Source organism: Columba livia, chromosome 8, assembly GCF_036013475.1.
Source record: "Columba livia isolate bColLiv1 breed racing homer chromosome 8, bColLiv1.pat.W.v2, whole genome shotgun sequence".
Taxonomy (NCBI): Eukaryota; Metazoa; Chordata; class Aves; order Columbiformes; family Columbidae; genus Columba; species Columba livia.
The window spans coordinates 19,760,881-19,782,793 of record NC_088609.1 but is presented as its reverse complement, the minus strand read 5'-3'; the positions used below and the strand labels follow the sequence as shown (position 1 = coordinate 19,782,793).

Here is a 21,913-nt window from a genome sequence, read left to right as displayed (position 1 = left end):
TCTAAAACCCCTATGCATTTCATATGCTATTTCTGCATCTAACTTTTAATGCTTTGGTATGGATCCAATAAAAGATGCAGGCATCTAATGTACTTAACCTCAATTTTGGCACAAATCTACTCTTCCCTCTGCCTTAACCTGCTCAAGTTCTGTAACCTTGTGGGAACTGGTTTTGTTGGGTTATTCCCCAAGTATCACAGTGCGAGCGGTGCAGTGGCAGTCTGCTGCCTTGCTCTCATTTAGAATCTGGAAATGTAATATTACATCTGAGCTTCTGGGGGACCAGTATGTCTTGTAAATAACACAAGACTGTGATAGTCAAGTAAAATGCAGAAACAGTTAAACCTCTTGCTAATGCTGGGCACCATCTTTCTACATAATCATTAAGAATTTCCTCTTTATTCTCTTCCTAAAGGAAGTGATTTTTTTAATGTTAAGTAGATGATCAATACCATGAAACTAGTTGTTGCACAAACAGCACTAACAAAATCAAATGTCTATAGCCAAAGACTGAACAATGTTTAAATATAAAGTGAACTGAATACATATGCATTTACATGGTTGTAATCTATTTTCATAAATTCTTTCAGTTGTCTACCATACATTGATCCTCTGCTTGGTTTCAAATTATGCACTATTTACTGGATATTTTATTTCTGCAATTTTAGGACAATTGGAGATCTGCTGGGAGAAGCGAAAGCTAGTGGGAATCTGGGAAACACCTTAAAGGTACTTGGGAATTTTGAAGAAGCTATTGTTTGTTGTCAGAGACATCTGGATATTTCTAGAGAGCTTAATGATAAGGTAAGAATTCCTGAGGAACCTGGCAGTAAATTGTTAATACGTATTAACTAAACCCTGTTGTATTGGTCGTGAGTGTGCCACCTTTCAGAGGGAAGTAAATACTGAGTATTCAATTATGACTTCTAGACAGTAAAAATCTGTTAGTTGTCTGCATGTGGAAGACTGTAGATCCAGATTAATAACCATTATCCTGGTTGGTGGTTGGTTTTTGTTTATGGCCAGTTGTGTGAGGGTTTTTTGTTTAGTTTGTTTGCTTGTTGTTGTGGTGTTTGTTTTTTTTTTTTCCTAAATTTAGTTTTTAATGATAATTGGCCTCAAGAGTGATTGTGTATCTTGCACATCAAAAGGTGGTAGTATGCAAAATAATTTGAGTGATGTGACTGGGTGGGAGTAAGGTGAGTGATAAGAACATGTTTGGAATGGGAATAGCATGTGTTGACAAACAGTTAACAAACTTTTTTCCCCATCTGTGGATTGTACTAATAGTTGTTGGGACACAAGACTTTGAAGCATAAAATTTTAATGCCTTATTTTACTTTTGGTTTAGGTTGGAGAAGCAAGAGCACTGTATAACCTGGGAAATGTGTATCACTCTAAAGGGAAAAATGTGGCTAGTGTGGGGACTCATGATCCAGGGGAACTTCCAGATGATGTGAAAAATGCTTTGCAAAAAGCTGCAAATTATTATGAGTAAGTAGTAGCTTTAAATGTTGGGGATTGACAGGATGTGATCATCTAGTTCATTAGAATGTTGGGAGATCTGTGGTGTCACGAACTAACCTAGAGTGCACTGTTTTTTGTTATGCCCTCATTTTTACTGTACCTCTCTTCCCTGGTTAAGTCCCTCCCTTATATTAGAATCCAGTATTACTCTTCAAACCAGACCGAGACAACAGTAGGATCTCAGTATGCTTGTATATAATGTAGCTCTGGAACTAGAAGCGAGCATACCAGCCTAAGTAGGAGTGCAGTTAAGTTTGGTATCTTGCAGGAAATGTTTCCTACTCAGTGACAGAGTTATGGTTGCATAAAGGCCAGTAAAATAGGCCAAAGTAGAATAACTACCTTTTCCTTTATATAAATGGAAAGATTTTTTTTCAAAAAATTATTTAAATGACTGTGAGAAAAAACAAACTCTTAAAAGTCACCGTTCTTCCCCTTCTCACTTTCCCCAAAACAGGGAAAACCTGTCAATAGTAACAGAGCTGGGGGACAGAGCAGCACAAGGACGTGCCTTTGGAAACCTGGGAAACACACACTACCTTCTGGGCAACTTCAGGAGTGCGGTTTTAGCCCATGAACAGGTACAACAATGTGCTAGTGAGTTCTGTTCTAGCAAAATATCACCAGGTGCTCCTGATCTGAAGTTACCTGTATTGTGTTGGATCTTGTTGCAAGCTTTTTAATGTGAGTTTTAAATGTTAGTGGGACAGCTTCAAGTTTGGCTGTTCTTTTCAAGCACCGTTGGCCTAAAGAACAGATATAGATGCATGGTGGAAAATCTATGAGCATGCCTTTCTGTGTGCAAATGTATGTTACTGAATTGAGTAAATAACGCAGTTATTTCATGTTTTTAAGCGTCTCCTAATTGCAAAAGAATTTGGTGATAGATCAGCGGAAAGAAGAGCATACAGCAATCTTGGAAATGCCTACATATTCCTGGGTGAATTTGAGACCGCTTCCGAATACTACAAGTTAGTTGACTGCTAATAAATACAACTTATACCTCTTCTTGTATAGTTTACTTGTGTTGTGCCTAGTGCTTTAGCTCACTGGAGAATAGCCATCTCTTCAACATATACTTACAAGAGAGCTGCACTTGTTTAGCAAATACAACGTTTTTCCCTAGTTGTTTAAGTATTGCGGTTTTTCTAAGGCAGAGGAAGCATTAATATTTTTTATTTTTTTAACTTTTTTGTTACTTTAAGTAGATTCTTCCCTTTTATTCTAGAACTAAGCATTACTGTCTTAGCGCTTAGCAAGTTCTGGAATGATGTGAACAATCTCAGTACACCTGAGATGGGCAGCTGTCGAAGGTGCACTCACAGCTGAGATCGGTGGTGCGTGTCAACATGATTTTACATATTCAGCCTGTATTTTCAATCAAGACTTTTTTTTCTTGATCTCTGTACCACTAAGCAGTTGCTCCTGTAACTTGGGAAAACAGAAGCTCAGCAAAAATACATTGCATGTGTCATTAGCATCTTACGTGGATATCAGAGTTAACCCCTTCTTTGTGAAAGGGAAAAAAGCCACAATACCGAGCAGATTCCTCTTTGCACTCCAGTTCCTCTTGCCCCAGCGGGGCAGGCTGGCCGGGTGGTTGCCGGTCTGTCTTGCTCGTGCTGATTGAGAATACACAGTATTTATTGTAATGCTGGTACTGAACTGTTTCAAGTTCATACTGTCAGGAAAACTGCTATATATTATTGATGAAGCACTAATTTAAAATTAGAAGATGCTGTTTGAGGAGTCAGTCTGCTCTGTAATAAAGCAAATGGAAATAGGCTGCAGTGGAGGGGAGTGGAAGATGGACATTTAAAATCTTGCATTTACAAGATAGTTATTTATTCGCAGCTGTTTTGCCAGCCCACTGTTCTAATTTGTTTAATTTGTATAATTGATCTTTAGCTGCGCAAGTATACTTTTAAGAACTTATCCTTGCAGTGACTGTTGAAGTGACAAACCCTTTCTTTCAGGAGGACGTTACAGTTGGCTCGACAGCTTAAAGACCGAGCCGTGGAAGCACAGGCCTGCTACAGCCTTGGGAACACTTACACTTTGCTTCAGGACTATGAAAAAGCAATTGATTATCATTTGAAACACCTTGTGATTGCTCAGGAATTAAATGATAAGTAAGCCCTAAGATATTGTTTAATATCTGTATGACACTTAAACCAAATCCTGTTACCTGTGACTCTGCTGTTGGTCTTCTGGATGTGACAGCTGAAATAATGTGAATTCCCCACGATGCTGGATGCCAGCTTCATATGGGAAAAAAATAGGCTTGTGAAAGTGTTGCAGCGAATGAGTCTGAGATGAAAGAGGAATTGAGGAATGACTGTCTCTGTCTTCTTCTGTCAGCATCTTCTGTGTAAATGAAGGAAAAGCAGATCTCTTTTGCATGACTTCATTATAATAATTTTGCATACCTTCACAAGAATATGTCTCCACAGGTTAAGAATGTAAGAGGATGTAAAGGATGGGGAGAGGAGAGTAATACAGTAGCAAATAATGCTTATTTTGTAATAATTTCTAAGGCCTTTTTTATAACATTGGGTACAGCTAATTTTTTTACAACTTTTAAATGCACTTCTGACTTAATAAGCAGAATATATGAAGAATAAGGCATGAAATCTGAGGAAAGGCAAAGTAGGTTAGAAAATCTTTCATGCTGGCAAAACTGAGTGACTTGTTTGCTGTGAGCCTAAAAATTAAATTTTAATTAGATTTGCTCATATTTATGGTTATACCCTGATCACATTCCTTTAAACAGAATATGTGTTGGAATGGTTTCTGATGATAGCCTTCATTTTTCTTGGCACAGCAATCTTACTGTGGCAATATTATAAAAACCTGACCTCTAGTGTTCAGCAGGTAAAGAGATAATTGAAAATGTGTTTATTTTTGCAGAATTGGTGAAGGAAGAGCATGCTGGAGTTTGGGGAATGCATATACTGCTCTGGGAAATCACGACCAAGCAATGCATTTTGCAGAAAGGCACTTGGAGATTTCAAGAGAGGTAGGATTTTCACACTCTGTGTATGCTGCCTGTTGGGTTTTGCTCTCCCTTACACAGTGATTTTATGGAGGTGTGTCCACGCCCGTTATTTTGAATAATGAATGGATTTTGAATTATTTCTGAGATAATTGTTTCCAAATTATTTCAGGCATGTCTCACTGCAACTAGCTCCTTGGCTCTTGGGCCACCTCCAGTAATGTCAGCATGGAATCCAAGTTAATAGCCTAGCAGAGGTTGTTTTAGGCTTTGGTTTGTGCCTTTTAGTTGTTATGTACTTCATTAAAAGGATCATTCTCTCAGTTTCCAACCAGGAAAAGTTTTCCAGCCTTTTTAAATCAGAAATCTAGGTAACAAGGTTTGCTTTTTATTTCCATATGTGTATACTTGGTTTACAGTAATAGAACTTACTTTATTTGGTTGCAGGTAGGAGACAGAAGTGGGGAGCTCACTGCTAGACTTAATCTCTCAGATCTTCAAATGGTTCTTGGATTAAGCTACAGCACAAACAACTCCATGATGTCAGAAAGCCATGTGGTAGAGAACAGTTTGAATGGTACGTGCCTGTTTTTGCAATACTTTCTAACAGTGAACTTCCCAAAGAATCTGTTTGCATTGTTCTATGACTACACATGGTTGAGTATGCGGGTGTTTTTCCCCACCAGCAAAAGAGGTGGGTTTTGCAGTATTGGGCCCTTCAGCTCCTCCTGTTCTGGAGGATTTACATTGTGAATGACAGGTTACTGCTTAGTTCTTCATATGATGTTTCTAATTGTGTTGTCCCTCCTTTTTTTTATTTGTTCTTTTTAATGGGGAAGATTAATCTATTTGTTGCCAAATTACGTCTTTGCTGTTTTTCTTCCTGGGGTTACAGTAGAACCCAGTTCGTTCAATGTTCCTCTGTTTGAAGATCCACAGCCCTTCTCTTGTGGCCCATGAAAGCAACTTAGGTAGCTCAGATGGGTGTGGTTTTGAAGGGTGCTTGTAGTAGTGGTTAGTTATTCTCTGCTGATGGATTTAACTGCACTATTTTGGAACTCTAGTTCCCTGTGTCTTGGACCTTACATGAGTATAGCTACAGCTTTGAAGGTGGCACCATAAATCTTAATGGTAAAAAGATGAACTTGACTCTTTCTTGAAGGTACCAGACCAAGAGTAGGACGCCGCCACAGTATGGAGAACATGGAACTTATGAAACTAACACCAGAAAAGGTTGGCACTCTCCTTCTTTCTGTTCTGCCGCTGAGATTGCAATGAAACATTTCTAAGGGTTCACCTTGAACAGTTAGTCATATTCACAAGTTCTATAGTTAGCAACTTTGAAAGAACTCAGTAGAATGTTGATGGATCATTTGCATTCTTTTCTAATTTAGTTGATTTTAAAAGTTAGGCAAAAACAAGTCTAACAATTCTAACAATACTTTTGTCATGTAGGTAGCAGTCAGCATCTTACATATATAATGGCTGGAAAGGCTTGTGGAATGCTTGTTTTATTCTCCTCACAAATAAGAATAGGGTCCTGTAGTCTGCATCAGAGGAATTCATTTCATCTCTTAAAACGTGGTTTCAGGGTCCAGGACGAAAGTGATTCAGAGTAAAATTCCTAAGCTTTAGCTCAGCTGTTCTGAACATTTTTTTTCCTTGGTAATTTTATAGGCACTTAAAAGACATGTTGTGTTTTACACTTTGGCATTTCAACCAACTCACAAGCCATTAGGGGGTTCCAAAATCAGCTTGAGCACTTTCAGCATTTCAGAAATGCTGAAACCGAGTGACAGACAGGGAAAGAAAGTTGACCCGGAGCTCAGAGAAATCTCTTGGAGCTGGGAGTTCCTGGTTAAAACCCTTCTGTCAGTCTTGGAGAGATTTCCTTCACATTCTGTCTGCCTTTAAATGATGCACTGGCAGTTCTCCACAAACTACTCCAGTGACAGACTGAAATTGCCGTTTTTCCCTCCGTACTGGGATATCAAAGTCAGGCCTGTTGGAGAGCTGCAAAGCCTGCCGGCCTGTCGGTCAGCCAGGAAAGGAAATCCCAGAGCCTACTGTGGGACAGCTGGTACGGCTGAAGAGCCTGTGCACTGATTTAAAAAGATGGTGCATTTAGCCCAGGGGAGCCCTCTGCAGGGAACAGTGAGGCTTTGCTCAGTATCAGCTGTATTTTCTTACTCTCCAGATCTATTTATCTGTGGTCTCCTTCAAAATACAGAGCCTGTGGTAGTCTGTGCCATAAATATACTAAAATGTTTGTCTGGATTTTTGTAAGAAAGTATTAACCTAGTATTGCAGCTTAGCTCTTATAAGGGGATTTTTTTCAATATATTGACATAATAGATTCTGAAAATTAATTCCAGAAATGTCTTCAATGTATAGTACAATGTATGACATGAACAGTATGGTTTGACCATACAAGATGCCAGCTCTGAGTTGGACTCTGCATGCCTACCGTAAGTAAGCCTGTAAAAGGCAACATTTGGGCAGGCTGTGTTACTGAGAGATTTGTGACTGTGTTCACAATTTCTGATGTTGAATGAAGAAAAAACATGTTTTTTTATTCAGTTATTAAAAGCATTTGTCAGCTGTAGATGAAGCTCTCGATTTTGTGGATAATTGTTTATTTTAGAAGAGAACTGAGGGAAAATCTGTCAGGTTGATAAAGCTATTCCTTCTCTTCTTCAGTGAAATGAGATGGTTATTCCTGTTTGCTCTTGTGCTGGCATTCCTCTCCCTCTTCCTTTTCAATCTTTTCTGGGAATTTTGTGTATACCAAGGACTTCATAGAAGGCTGGTTGAGTATCTGGGTTTGTATAAGGGTTTGTTTTACTCTAATGTTTTGTAAAACCGTGGATTTTTTTTTTCTTTTCAATTATAAGAATGTCAGGTGGGAAATGGCAGCTGCATTTTAGCATTGACATTAACCACATTTCCTGCACTGCAGCCAACAAGGAAAACTTCAGCTTGTTTGATTAAGTATACCATTTGATCACATTTTAATCAATCAGGTGTCACACCACAGTCCAGTAACAAGACTGATCAGTAACAGCACTAACCTGCTTCAGGTAACAACAGCTCAGTAATCACAGGTCAAGTAATAGAACCAGAATTCAAGTTTTCACATCCTCATGGTTGGATGAACTAAATAATGTAAAGCTGCTTCACTCTGGGGAGGGAAAGCAGCAGCAAAAAAGAGGTAACAGCGCAGGTAATTAAAATCAGACGGTTTAATTTCATGACTCTTGTTTTCTTAGGTTCAGAACTGGAACAGTGAGATTCTTGCTAAGCAGAAACCACTGGTTGCCAAACCTTCAGCAAAACTGCATTTTGTAAATCGACTAAAAGGCAAAAAGTACAAAAACGGCACCACTCCCAAAGTTTTGCAGGATGCCAGTAATTCTATTGATCATCGACTTCCAAACTCCCAGAGGGTAGGTTTGGCGAGCTGTGGAGAACATGGCTTCGCTCACCTGTCTGATAAAATCCCGGAAAACACATTCCTGCAGCTGTCCATTGCAGTCACACGTGTTCACTTGACTGAAACACTCCGGTTCTGTAAATCAATGCAGAATCTGCCATTCTGCAGCTTTCACTGCTGGTGCCAGCTTTAAACTTTCCCTACTATTGCAGCATTTTTTTTTCTGATGGATTTTCTATGTTTTACTTGTAGTCTCTTCTAGACCCTACTTCTCCAAACTCTGTTTTTTCTGATTCAGGCAGTGGGAGATATTTTTGAAAAACAGTTTTTAGGTTATTGCACTCTTGACAGAAGTCAGTTAAAAGAACTGAGTCATTTGATCTAGATGAGAGTCAAGTGTTTCTGAGCACAGACCTGAGAAGATGATGGAACTGTTCATTGTTGTTCTTGTTTTTATCTTTCATGGGTGTTTGGGGTTTTTGGTGGATTCATGGTTGAGGCAGAGTAACTGTTCACCTGATCCGAGCAGTTTCTTTCTGTTTCAGAGAATGAAACATTTCTAACACATTTTACCTTGCAAAAATGCTTGCCATATTATTAACATTTCCTCTTAAAAATATCTGTGTCTATACAAATAGATTTAATGGTTTTAAGATACACAAACATCAAACATATTACTGGAACACAACTGTGGAGCAGTTGTCCTGGTTTTAGGTACACTTGAGTTCAAAATACGCCTAACTCTTCTCTCCTCTTCAGAAAAACAGTCGCGAGACAGTGGCAGATGAAGGGTTCTTTGATCTGCTGAGTCGATTCCAGAGTAACAGGATGGACGATCAGAGATGCTACTTTCAGGAGAAGAACAGACTCTCAGCTGCTCCAGTGGCAACATCCTCTACGCCCCCTAAAACAATAAGAAAATGTAATTTTTTAAAAGTGAAATCTAAATCTGACTTTGGTTCCTGCTAAATTCTATTTTAAACAAATGTGTTTGTATGCAAGACATAGCGTGGAAAGGAACTTATTTCTGAGCTGACTTGTTTTCTTCCTCCTGCCCAGCTTTCTCCACTTCCGTGGTCTCCCCGCACACAGATGAGTTTCTCGACCTCCTCGCCAGCTCCCAGAGCCGCCGGCTGGACGACCAGCGCGCCAGCCTGAGCCACCTGCCCGGCCTTCGGCTCAACCAGCACAACCGCCGCTCCGTCCTGGGGCACCTCATGGCAGCCAGCAACCGGGAACTGGACGACGACTTCTTTGATACATTGATCAAATGCCAGGTGAGTTTTCTCATAAAAATGCTTCAGATTCTGAGTCTTTGGGGATTTGATTTTGTGCATCTTGCTATTTAGTTTTGTCAAGTCAGCAACTAAATTTATCATGTGTTTTAACATACACATTGATTTGGCAGATAAGGAAGAACATAGAGAACAAAAAAAATAAGGATTTCCCCCCCCCCCAAAGGGTGTTTTGTTTTCTGTGTGGGTTGTGGCTTTTTATTTTTTCAGTTTCTTTTTTGTTGTTTGGATTTTGTTTTTTCTCCAAATGATCTGGTGTCTAGCTAAGTGGAATTTTGGTATTTATACCATGTTAACCATTTAAAGTAACAAATGCTGTAAAGGTGGAGGAAGACAAGCAAGGCCATTAAAGGGAGCATGCAAAATAATTTTAAGAAACAGTGCTTAGATCTGTCTTGTTATGAAGACCCATGATATACCAGGAATCATAACTGATCAAATGAAAGAAATCAGTATCAGCAGGGATAGCGATCATCACTCCAGTTAGGTTAATAGTTCATGACAACTCCCAAGGGAGGTTTCTGACTGTCGGTCAGAGCACTTAGAGCAAAGAGACTTTAAAACCTTGGTGTTTTACCTGATGGGTTGATAAGGATCTCAAAATACAAATCTTGTGTTGTACGCGACTACAGATACCACATATACCAATGCTAAAATTCTTCTGGACAAAGGACACTAAAATCTCATTCTGCAATATAAACAGGAACTAACTTCTGGGGGTTATTTTCAGATACATGTGGACAGGTGGTTTGGAGGAACCATTTTAGCTACACTTGCATTCTTAACTTACTAACTTGAAACAAAACTTAAAAATTAAATAATTACAATAGCTTTAAATCCAAACCCAAAAGCTTTTAGTAATTTTTGGCTTCTATTATTCTCTTATATATATTCCTGTAAATATGGAGCTTTATCGCTTGGTCTGTCTGCAGGGTTCCAGACTGGATGATCAAAGATGTGCTCCCCCATCAGCTGCAAAAGGACCAACTGTACCCGATGAGGATTTTTTCAGCCTGATTTTACGATCCCAAGCCAAGAGAATGGATGAACAAAGAGTCCATCTTCCCTCAACTATAAAGGGACCAGATACAAGCTGAAGAAACAGGCCTGTACTGTACAGTAGCATCCTGGGTGTCATTTTTGTTTGCTGGAAAAACATACATGCCTTTTTACAGAAGACTGCAATAAGTAGTTTTGTCCCCTTTCTAATAGTATTTTGTATAAATAGCAGCAGCATCACACTCATGACCAGTAGTTATGGGTTGCCAGCTGCTTTCAGCAGCGTCTGAGATACCGATTACCGTATCTCCCTCTTAACTGCCTCTGGTCTATGAACATTAATAGGATTGTTCTTCCTGTCAAGGTATTCTCATTGCTGATGCGTGGATTCCACCACTGTCTCCATCTCGTGCAAGACTTAAATTTGTATGTTCTTTTCAAAGAAAACTTTTTTTTTTTCTGATTTGTACCTCCCTGGAAAAAGGTCTGGTTTTCATTTATACTTTTTTTAAAAAATAAAAACAATTTTAGAAATAGCTTCAGGATTTAGTCTGTCTTTCTTTCTTCCAAGCTGCGTCTCTGCAATAATTTTTATTAAAAAAAGATCATACCCTAGTTTAAATTCTGTTTAATATAAAAATAGTATTTTCAAAACATGCTGATTTTTTGTAATGTTTACTTAAATGTTTCCTGTATTACAGCAAATGTTTTCCATTTTCTTGCAGCTTTTTAGCACTGAAAAATGATTTCTACTGAAACTGTCCTCTTTATGCATTTAAGGAGAAATGACAAAATTTTCTTCCAAACCCATGTGTTAGCGCTGGCTTACCCTGCTGATCTTCAGTACTCAGTGCTTCCCATTCCCTATTCAGCTTTGAATCACCCTAAAAAATTAACTGATACAACATCAGCTTCTCACTCCTCTGCAAATTATTAAACTAGAATAAAATAATTAAGCTGTCCTAGAACTGAGCCAACAAGCAGCAATTCTACTTACTTAAGACTGATTTTAAACAATATAAAACAAAGACAGCCCTGAGACTTCAAGCTGAGGTACAGTTAGTCTTATGTGAATTACATCAGCAACTTTCTCCAGGCTGTTTGACAGCTACCTGATTAGGCCTGTGTTGTGAAATCACAGAGTTTCAGTGCTTTCCCACCACAGGGTATGTAGTTTTACTCAAAACTTACCTATTCCAAACATGCAGCAACACCCACAAGCCTGTTTCTTTGGCCAATTGAAGTTGTATTATTTTAACACATTTCAAATTCCAGAAACAGTAAATATACTCAGCCTCTCAGTTCTTAAAACCCATGTGACAGCTACACATGCTAATGCTCTGACCAAAGATGACTTCCCTACTCATGTCCTCTGTTGTACATTTGAGAATTAGAGCAGAACTAGCAAGTATGTGACAATTAAACAAAACTTACGGCAGAGCTTGGGGCTTCCTTAGTCTCCTTCCTGTGAGTCATGTGAGCCGCTCTTTTTCTTCTCTTCACAGGGTTCCATTGCAGAACATTTCCCTTCTAGGTTTTCATTAGGATCACAATTTTCTCCAGTCTCTCGCTCTGCTGTGCCTGTCTCCTGTTTCTGCTGCTCAAGTGCATGTTCTTCAGTAAGGTTTTCAGCTGTGATACTTTCTACTCTACAGACTTCAGACTCAGTGTGCAATCTATTCTGTAAAAATTAATAATAAGCTATTAATTGAGCAATCCGAAGTGATGGCATCTATTGCTTCAGGCACATCTCAGCTCAAGGGGCAGAACTCCCCCAGAGCACAACTAGTATCTTTTTCTCCTGGGGAAACAGTAACTAAGCAGAATCCAGAGTGTAAATCTGTTTTTAATTTTCTATAGTTTACAGAAAAGTCAGTGCTGCTTCCCCCCCCCCGCCTTTGTGGGTAATTATTATTGCCCAGACTAACATAAGCATTGATGTCTCTCAACAGAAGTTATTTACGTCTTTACTGTAAAAGTAGAGTTTGAATTCAGTAGTTTTCTGCCACAGTTGGCCATTGCAGAGTATTTTTCCAGAACAAAACATGCCAAAGATACCTCTACAGAACTGTTCCGTAGGGGAATATTTACTTCCTTAACTCCTCTCCAAGATTTGGCTTAAGACTGTTGTTTAAATGTATTCTCGCAGAAAACACTGAAAGTTATTAAATTTAATCCCAGCAAAAAGAGCACCAGGACTAACATACACCAGGCTCTGGTTTGTGAGGCTCTTCTACTTGCGTGTCTGGCTTGTCGCCTGCGCGCACGACGTCAGGACTTCTGCTGCCACTTCCTGGTCTCACAGGAGCATCTCCTCTGTCGTAAGGTCCTCCGTAAATGTAAGGGAGCTTCTGCGAATAACAGCCATCGGGGCTGCTCCCAGCATACTGCCCAAAGTCTATTCTCTCCTGTTGACTGGCAGGTGGAGGAGGAAGACTTTTCTTCTGAAAAGTTAAGTATCTTAACACAGACACTGATGATCCTGCACCATAGCAGAAAGCCTGGGGTAGCGGGGAAAAAAACAAACACAAAACACCAATTATTTGCAGCCTGCAGTTTTCACAGGGAATTCCAAGTCACTTATCTGAAAAACACTGAAAGAAAAGCTCAGGTGATCAGAACAGCTACAGTAAAATTCAAGGTTTCTGCAGTCTGACCACAGCGCAGGAACTGCCAGGCTTTAGTTGCTTTGGTGCTACAATAAAGATGATGAAGGCTCCAACTCAACACTTTTCTTGTACAAAATGCCAATTAATGCATCACTGTGTAATGACAAAAGAAGAAATGGGAACAAAGCTGCAATAAACTGTCACAGAGTCTAAACTTCCAAGCAGTTTGGGAAGTAGGGACATATGTGGCTTAAATGCAAACGTACCTATTTTAATTGCTAAACGAACTGTACTATAAACATTTTGTTAAGAAAAAAATTCTTTGTAGAAATGATTTAATCTGTACTAAGACATCTATTCAGTAGTACAAATAAGAAATACACAATATAATAGATAATAATACTTAAATATCGATAGGTTTAATATATAAAAACTGAAACTGAGCTTTTTAATGTAAGATGAAGGTATACAAACCAGGACAGCCAGAGCCATCATAATTAGCACTGGAATCTGCAGAATAAGTGGTATCTCCTTCATAAGTGCTTTGATGAATTCACCAATACCTTGTCCTATGTGCTTCAAAGGCTCAGTTACAAAGCTGGTGAAAGTAATTGCCAATGCCTAGAAAATACAAACACAGTGTTGTCACCGATCACAAACAAACACAAGGAGTCTCTTGAGGCTGGGTGTATACCTTCGTCGGTGGAACCAGCAAGACAGGGTTTACTAGTAGTGTCTCATAGTACTTCTGACAGGGATCGTCCTGAAATGTCCACTGATTTCTGAACCATTCTGTAACCAAAGCAGAGATGTGATTTTACTACTTTTAAAACATGTATTTTATGACACAGCAGTAATACAGAAAGCAGCATTTCAATGATAGATGGAAGAGAACGCTTCTAGATATGGTTCGAAGCTGAGAATGATTTTTAAACATCTGAGATTTATTTTTAAAAATCTGAGATTAGTTTGGCAGCGTAGTTTATCCTGTCATGGAGATGTATTGAAGAAGATTCAATGTACTACTCATGAAGAAATTACAGTGTTCTTGGATACTATTACTGAGCATTTTGAGACCTTAAATACTACTACAAAATAACGAAACAAGTACTTACCAAAAAGACTTTCCCTCCAGTTCAGCTTCTCAGCACAGACGTTATCGAACTGCCCCATTTTCGCAATTTCTGCTTGATGCTGCGCAAAGGCCAGCTGCAGGAGAATAAAAATCACTTGGAAAACATAGAACAAGGCAGTGCTGGGCAGAGAACACCTGCATCCATGCAGATCTGCACCTGAGCTAAAAATGTTTGCTCTTCACGGGTTTGGGATAATTACCTGGATAAATCTGTATTAAGAAAAGTTTGCTACCTAGACAATTTAACAGAGTTAAATTGTAAGTAACTGTAAGAAAGGATGAAGACTACCAAGATGGCTACCTCTAAGTTACTCTCCAAATGGAGTTCAAATCACCTATGGAGCAAACTTTAATATTCAAAGATACAAGGTCAGGGCAAAAGTAACCTGACATCCCGTTTCCTTAAAACGTTTCTACATTAAAACCAGAGACAGCTGCCATGCAATTACTAACTAAAACATCAGGACATTGTCTTTTATTTTCTAAATAATTCCCATTAACAACTTCCTGTATTCATTATAATTTTGCCTTACGGTTTGCAACTTAGACTAACAAAGGCAAATCATCTGTTGAAAAACTCTGACACTCTTCAGTGACTCAGTGTCAGTCCCCGCAGGGCAGCGCGGCCACAGCCCAGAGCCACCCCGCTCTGACACCCTGCCGTTTAGTTCTAATGACGAGATGCAAGGACTGAGATTTTGTGGCTGGGCTACGACCTACTAGCATAAATTCCTCCTCACCAAAACCAATACCGTTCTACAGTCAGCTACTTTATCACCATTAATGAAGCATTTATCTCTGGTCTCTAACGCATTAAATGCAGTTTTACTCAGGGAATTTCAGAAAGAAAAAACTCCCCACAGTATATTTTCATAAGACTTTTCTACCAGGCTGCTTTAGACAGGGTTCACATTTCCCTTGCCCACACAGTGAAATCAGAGTTTCTACTGCTTTATGAATTCTGTGCAGGAGAAATTCTGAATTCTGCAGCAGGAGAAAAACTGGCAGGGTTTCTTTTGTTCTTTAAGCCTGTTACACCTGTCAACATGCAAAATAAACGTACTTTATTTATTTTGCGGTCAATTATTGCTTTATATAAACTAACTAAAGGAACTAAATAACCTTAACTCCTTCAATAATCCTAAAATATTAAGCCTAAAAGCCACTAAGGTTTCAGAACTTACCTTATATAAGTAAAGCCAATTCCATGCAAAACTGATTAGAAAACTTATTAAGAAGACACGTTTAAGCTGAACAAACCAATGAATACGTGTCCAGAGCTCCGTAGCTATTACCATTACAATGCACACTAAGCACAAGAGTATCTGAAAAAGAAAACAGGAAAGAAAAGTGATCCAGATTTGGAATTTTCCAAGCTTACTGCCAGAACACACAACGGAACTTTCAACGTGTCTTTTTACTAGTACCATTTACACACTGCACTGGAAAGAATATTATCTTGCTTTCACAGCAGTACAGGCCACTTTCACAGTATTACTATGAGTCACTGTGATCACAGCCTTGTGTTGCAGTTGCTAATTTCCTTCTTGTGATATTTAGTTATTTTTTCCTTATGATAGTTATCACATTCCCCACCATACTTTAAAATTGTAGAATTGGTGTAATTCAGTAATTGTGTAGTATGTGCCTGGTATGAGCCACAGTGGCCAACTCTGGCAGTTTGGTTAAGAGACAAAGTTACAATTGGGGAACAGCAGCAGGACTTCAGAGAAGCACTTTACAGTCTCTTTCCATCCGAGGTTATGCTACTGACAGCTCACATTTGTCATTTGGCTTCCATGGTCCCCTCAGAACTAGACAGGCTACTTTCAAGATCATGTCAGCATCAAACGTTAGCATATTATGAATTGTAAAGCCTTATTCAGAGAGCTTTGACTTATCAGAGGTCCTTGGCTTAGCACATTTTAATTCCATTTTAGAGAATATGACATTTTCTCCCAGTCATGCTCTCCTTTGCAACACTACAATTTTTTTTCCAACAAAATTCACAAAAATCTCTGACCTGTAAGACTTCAAATACACACTTGTCTCAGTATAAATATATTCCAACTCCTGCAGAAGCCAACAGCTTCAGCATAGATTTGAACAAGAGACAAATCTGGAAAATGTATAATGCACGAGCTGTCAGTTTAAGTGACAAGAAAGTATCAGAGTCTAATGAGTCACATAAAACATATAAAAGACAGGAAGTGAAGAAGGAAAGCGAACCAGAAAAAACCTACAAACCTACAGTAAGAAAAGAAGACCATGGGGAAAAAAACCCTTGAATTCGTACTTCAATAGAATACATCACCTCTGCCTTCCACAGCCATGAAACAAAAAGTGACTCACTGTTTGATGGAAAGAACTGCTTTACATGTGAAGTTAAGATGGTAACATTCATTGACTTGCACAAAGAAACTGGAGAAAACAGCAATTAAAAAAACACAAAAAAAGTTCTTTCTTCTCTTACCAGAAACATATTATATAGATCAATTCCAAAAGTGTCTTCAAATTTCCAGTGCCAAGCTTTATAATCATGATGCTTAAATCTGATCAAAATGTCACTAAGTGCATCATCCACAGCACCTGACTGCCAAGTTTCCTCATTGAGAAACCTGAGGATCTCCAAATATGTCTGTTTTGTAAGGATGATCTCAGCATCGTAATGGACATGGCCCACATCTTCCTCAGGCTGAATTAAAAGCAGAGGAAAACAATGGTTAAAAGCTGCTAATCTGGCAATAAAAGTACATACAAAAAACTCTATTCCTAGGCAAAAACCTGATCATATACCCTCGTTACGTACCAGCACCTTTTTGACGTAGACTGCAGGATGAAGACATGGGACAGGGAGCATGGGACAGGGACTATGATTCTATAACCTTTTTGTTCATTCTTCTGAACTATATAAAACATGAATTCAACTGGTTTGTTCTCTTTCAATTGTATAGCAAAAAACTAAAGAATGAAGTGAGTTATCTCACCTATTATTAAAATTTTAGAGCCACTTCTCATTAACAAGTAATAATTACAAATGCACTATGTGTGCCCTGATCATGGCTGGATACTACAGGTACAAACTATCAGGAGAAATTTTACGTTGCTAAGTATAATGTTCTTTGTTAAATGCTGATTTTGCTTATTGCTAAAAATTTATTTCTCTATCTCGGAACAGAAAAAAAACTCTCCAAAAACAATGTAATAAAGAAAGTTAATAAGGTGATTCTTATATGCAAACTCTAATAAGCTGCTATTCCTAGATGGTTAAGGTGGGCAGAGTTTAAAACAAAGGCCTAAAAGGTCTACAACAAACAAGAAAAATCTGCCTCTTTCACGTTGAACAACCATTAACATGAACTGAATGGGATATTACTGTAGCTGCGTCCCAGCCACAGATATTCAGATACATACTCTGAATTCACACAGTCTTCCTTCGGATGCATACAGACCAAAGAGAAACTCTCCCCTGAGCAAACACTGCTAACAGCAATACTGGATACACATCCTTCCATCATTTTTTCCTTTGCAATTCAGTTCCCTTTATTTTACTTTAAAGTATGCCGGAACAACTAAACAACACCTGATAACCATGAAAAGCACATAAAGTAGTAATGTGAATTCTAATCAATTCTTAACGACTGTTCAAATACTTACAAGGCCAAGTTTTCCAGCTTCATTTAAGATCTTATTCAAGTATCGCTTAAAAATATAAAAGCTGCGGCTCTCATGTGATTTGGCATGCTTCTTCTCACAATCTGCAATCTGCAATGGAAAGATACTTTGATTCACTTCTTGTTCATACCAGCTTGCTCACAGGAGAGAAAAAAAAAAAACCCTGCCAACACACAAAACTCTGGATTAACAGAGGCACATTTCTTTAGTTTAGCAACAATCCCATGATTCGTACACCAGATAAAAAGCATATGCAGTTGCTGAAGACACTACTTGTTATGGGACTGGCCAGTACCAGAGATTTCAGACCTGCTCATAATATGGTTTGAATGCTACCCTCAGGAAGACTAGGAAAACCTAAAAATCTAGATCTCCTTAAATATTAAGTTTACATCAGAAAAATAAAGAAAACTGCAAAAGATACTACATAACTAAAACAACATTAAAACTACATATCCCACGTGGTCTCCAAATGGCTGAGAGAAGTGAGAGCCTCAGTAGCTACACAAACATCATCGCATCCTCCTGATCTCAGAAGCAGCGGCAGCCTGGAGGTCTCACAGCAGCTCCTGAGAGCTGCAGCACTGCATATTACAGTCAGCCACAGATGTGCTCTCTATACCCACAACCCACCCCTTAAAATCCAACAGAATTGAACAATGTGAAAATGAAAGGTCAGGTTTCTAAACTTTGGCCAGCACGGTGGTAACATCCCAACACCAGGTTTAAACTGTTGATACTGGGCAGAAACACACAGCTCCCATCAATTTCTGTTACACTATAAAACACTGTAGGAAATAGACCTTGGTAGAGAGAGAAGTAACATGGAATTGAGTTCAAACCACTTCCAGCCTCTCCTCTGAATAAAGAGGTTCCCCCTAAATAATGCATCGTCTCACAAATTATGGCAGCAATTCACCTCTTCTTTACTGTCCAGACAGGCATAATCAGAAAGTACAAACTAGGTTGGAAAATATTCTGAAGTTCCACAACAAACCTTCTGTTGCAAGGAAACTACTTCCCTGGAACAACTTGTTAAGATTTCAGTACTGACTGTATCCACAGTTTTATCCTCAGAGTCAGGATAGTTTGCCTAAAATTACATAAGAAAAACACATATTTTTAGAATCAAAGAATTTGATCAATATGCCATGTTACACTTCTACAGTCAGAGCACTTTAAAAGAAGCAAAGGAGCTAAGAGCATGGCTCTTTGCTGCTAATACTCTCCAAACAATACTCCAGCTGCATCTCTGCTGTTATTTTAGGCTCCAAACAGACAGTTGCTTTAAGTTTATCTAAATGCATGCTGCCTTCAAAAGGTGAGATCTTGCTCTGTCCTCCCCCAGCTGCCCTTTCCCCTCCTCTGAGTGCTGGTGAGCCACGCAGTGCATCAGATTAGATAATCCCCCTGGCTAAAAACTGACTCAGCAAGGGAGGGGGCAGCCTTCAGCCAGACCAGTTCCCAGTCCAGCTGGCCACACAGCCAGCCAGACTGAAAGTAAACACAAAACCTCATTCAGGGCTGCATGCCTTTCCTTTCCTATTCCCTCTTCACTCCAAAACATCCAGCGTTTTTTATGTTAACTGCTCAGACTTAGTTTTAACAGTGCTGCTTCTACACAACCAGGTATGCACACTGAGGAAAATCTCCAAAAGAAATGCAACATGACACAAATCAGTGACCTCCTGCTGAGATGAAGTTTTGAGGACTGGCTGGCCCACACAGCCTGCCTGCCTAAAACCTCTCCTTGCAGAACAGAAGGGAAATCCTGGACAGACTGACCAACCTAACTCAAAGCAGTCACTCTTCTCCTTTAAGATGCAGTTCTATTTTCATAGGAGACAACAGTAAAACTCCTAGCATATATTTTTAATAAAATCCAAAGCAGTAGGGCACCAAGTTTAAAGACTCCAAAGCTTGCTGCTGAATTTTAGGGATTCTAATGGCTATCAGGTGGACTTAGGGCAAGTGGAGGCTGAGGAACTCTGTGAAGAAAAATAATGCAGTTTGCATTTTTTAAGCTTCAGAAAATTATGTTGTGAAGCATTAAAGTAGTATTATTCAAAACTGCAAAACCTGAAAGCTGAAGAATGAAAAAAAATCAAGGGTGCCCATATAACTAACCACATTTTACAGTGTCATGTGTACTGGATAAATAATACGCATCTCAGGGTATATGTAGAGTCCACCCCTCCCAGCAGACAATAGAGTATGATTCACCTTGTTAAAACTAGCTTTTCATATTTAATCTTCTCCTCAATGTTCATGAATTATTAACAGTACAGCACTCAACTCCTACTCTGGTCTTCCTTCTGAAAGCTCTCATGTCCAGCATTACAAAATACTATTGACTTTCATTAATACTCTCACACAATCAATGGGGTTTATTCCCATATTACTGGGGATCATGAAGCCCAAGTCCCCCAAATTCTATCCACTAGGAACTTAACTTTCAAGATATTTAACACTATACTTCAGAAACTAGCAAGAGCTGTTTAACCCAGTGCTTCTCAAAGAAATGACTTGTGGAGCCACAACCTGCATAAACCATCAACCACTACCTATGAAAAAAACAAAAAGTGTGTTTCCTCTGACTTCATCAGTCTGCAATGGAAACCGGTCATTAAAAGGCCCTCAGCTAATTATTTACTATAATGTAGATCGCCATTTTTTTTCTTGCAATTTTAACAATGGACACAAAACATTTTTCTGTGTATAGATACAACCTTGTAAGACCTTAAAAAGGCAGCAATTCTATTATATTCCAATTTCACAATTTAAGGATGATCTTTCAACCGCACGTGGCTGAGGGACTATTTGGGAGAGACACGTATTCATGCACCTTTTCTACCTTGTAAGGTCTTCTCATTGTTCCTGATGCTGCATCGTAATTGAGCATATCCGTGGGGTCAATCCATTCATCATCTTGAACTTTACCGCTCCCTATTAGCACAATTGCACACAACACCAAAGGAAACAGCATCCTGTATCACTAGATGTAACAAGAAATTCAGATATTTAGTTCAGCATGTGACAGTCTGTACGAAAAAACGGAAACAATCTTAAAACACGAAAAAGTATTCTCCACAGTTGTTTAAAAACTCAGCTCTCCACTGAACAGATTAAACTTTACTTGTATCATTTTTTCCGCAAAGAAAACACTAGCAATTATAAGCAACACTGAAACCGTATTGTGTGACTGGCTGCCATGACCAGCAGCTGTAGAAATCGACGTTGCCAAACACGACCACGCAGCACAGGCCTGGCTCCGAACACGGGTCTCGCTCACATCACCACACCGCTTCCCGCGGCAAGCCTTGCCGAGCCCGCCAGGCCGTTCCCGCCCGCCCGGGGCAGCCAGGCCAGCGTGACCGGCGCTGCTCGCTCCGGCCCGGCCGCCCGGTTCCCCCCGCCCGAGCCGCAGCCCCGCACAGCCCGGCCCGCGGCACCGTACGACGCTGGAGGCGGCACATCGTCAGCGCTGAAGCGGCTGTAAGACAGCAAGGCCCGCACGCTGCTCCCCGCTTCGCTCTCGCCGTGTTTCCCTCAGCCGCGAACAACGCTGACGGAACCGCGGCCTCCCGGCCCCTTTCCCGCTTGCGTCGCTCCCCCGCGCCAGGTCACCGCGTTTGGGGTACGAGGGCCCAGACACGGCGCAGGATGGGCCCGGACCCCCGGGCTGCAGTCAGCGGCTCCCCCACACCGCGCCGCCGCCCGCCCTGCCGCTCTCAGCCCGCTCCGGTACCTGAGGGGCCGCACACGGCCTCGGCGCGTCTGGCCGGCCCGGGGCCGCCCCGCATCGCCAGGCCCCTATCGCCGGGGAGGGTCTCCGCGCTACTCCCAGCCCCTCACGGCGGCGCTGCCGCGGCCGGCCCGGCACCGCCCCGAGGAAGCCGCTCTGGCCGCTCAGGGCCCGCGGCCAAGCGGCGGCTGAGGAGCGGCCCCGCACGCGACTCCGGCCCTCAGGGGCGGGAGGCGCTGCGGCCGAGGCCGCAGTTGAGGGCGGGGCCGCTGCGGCTGCGACGCGGCCCGGGCGGGACGGGCAGCGGGTGCAGGACTCGGCCGGGAGATAAACAACGCGTAACCGCGCGGCAGCGACGGCGCCGCCCCGGCGCGCGCACCGCCCGCTGCGTCCCGCCCGCCCCCGCCAGCGGGGCAGCGCGGCCGCCCAACCACGCCCAGCTGCGGCGGGAACCAGCAGCAGCTCCCGGCACCTGCATCCCCCCCTCCTGCACACGGATT

At 40.7% G+C, this 21,913-nt stretch overlaps 2 protein-coding genes across 17 annotated transcripts in view; one reads left to right on the top strand and one right to left on the bottom strand.

Moving 5' to 3' along the window:
• The window catches only part of GPSM2 (G protein signaling modulator 2), a 29,588-nt gene extending 18,803 nt beyond the window's left edge, over nt 1–10,785 (top strand). For 8 of the 12 annotated variants that reach the window (XM_065072421.1, XM_065072422.1, XM_065072425.1 and 5 more), the window contains 12 exons: nt 669–804; nt 1,352–1,494; nt 1,985–2,108; nt 2,383–2,498; nt 3,504–3,659; nt 4,438–4,546; nt 4,970–5,099; nt 5,685–5,755; nt 7,792–7,968; nt 8,715–8,877; nt 9,015–9,232; nt 10,183–10,785. In XM_065072421.1, the coding sequence (XP_064928493.1) occupies nt 669–804; nt 1,352–1,494; nt 1,985–2,108; nt 2,383–2,498; nt 3,504–3,659; nt 4,438–4,546; nt 4,970–5,099; nt 5,685–5,755; nt 7,792–7,968; nt 8,715–8,877; nt 9,015–9,232; nt 10,183–10,347 (1,708 nt within the window). In that variant the 3' untranslated portion in view covers nt 10,348–10,785. The remainder of the gene's footprint in view (nt 1–668; nt 805–1,351; nt 1,495–1,984; nt 2,109–2,382; nt 2,499–3,503; nt 3,660–4,437; nt 4,547–4,969; nt 5,100–5,684; nt 5,756–7,791; nt 7,969–8,714; nt 8,878–9,014; nt 9,233–10,182) is intronic. The other 4 variants (XM_065072427.1, XM_065072428.1, XM_065072429.1 and 1 more) reach the window with 1 other exon arrangement.
• CLCC1 (chloride channel CLIC like 1) lies at nt 8,577–21,771 on the bottom strand. Of its 5 annotated transcripts, none has more exons than XM_065072442.1 (12): nt 21,417–21,771; nt 20,514–20,614; nt 18,666–18,761; nt 17,651–17,758; nt 16,467–16,688; nt 15,178–15,318; nt 13,974–14,067; nt 13,553–13,650; nt 13,333–13,479; nt 12,457–12,750; nt 11,684–11,930; nt 8,577–8,859 (listed from the first exon to the last, which is right to left on the bottom strand). In XM_065072442.1, the coding sequence occupies exons 1-11, from the start codon at nt 21,469–21,471 to the stop codon at nt 11,703–11,705; spliced, it is 1,584 nt and encodes a 527-aa protein (XP_064928514.1). In that variant the 5' UTR covers nt 21,472–21,771; the 3' UTR covers nt 8,577–8,859; nt 11,684–11,702. The 5 variants fall into 5 exon arrangements, with proteins under 5 accessions (XP_064928514.1, XP_064928516.1, XP_064928515.1 ...); XM_065072444.1 differs by having other exon boundaries at nt 20,514–20,663; nt 21,417–21,770; XM_065072443.1 differs by having other exon boundaries at nt 20,523–20,614; nt 21,417–21,769.
• Nucleotides 21,772–21,913: the final 142 nt, after the last annotated feature.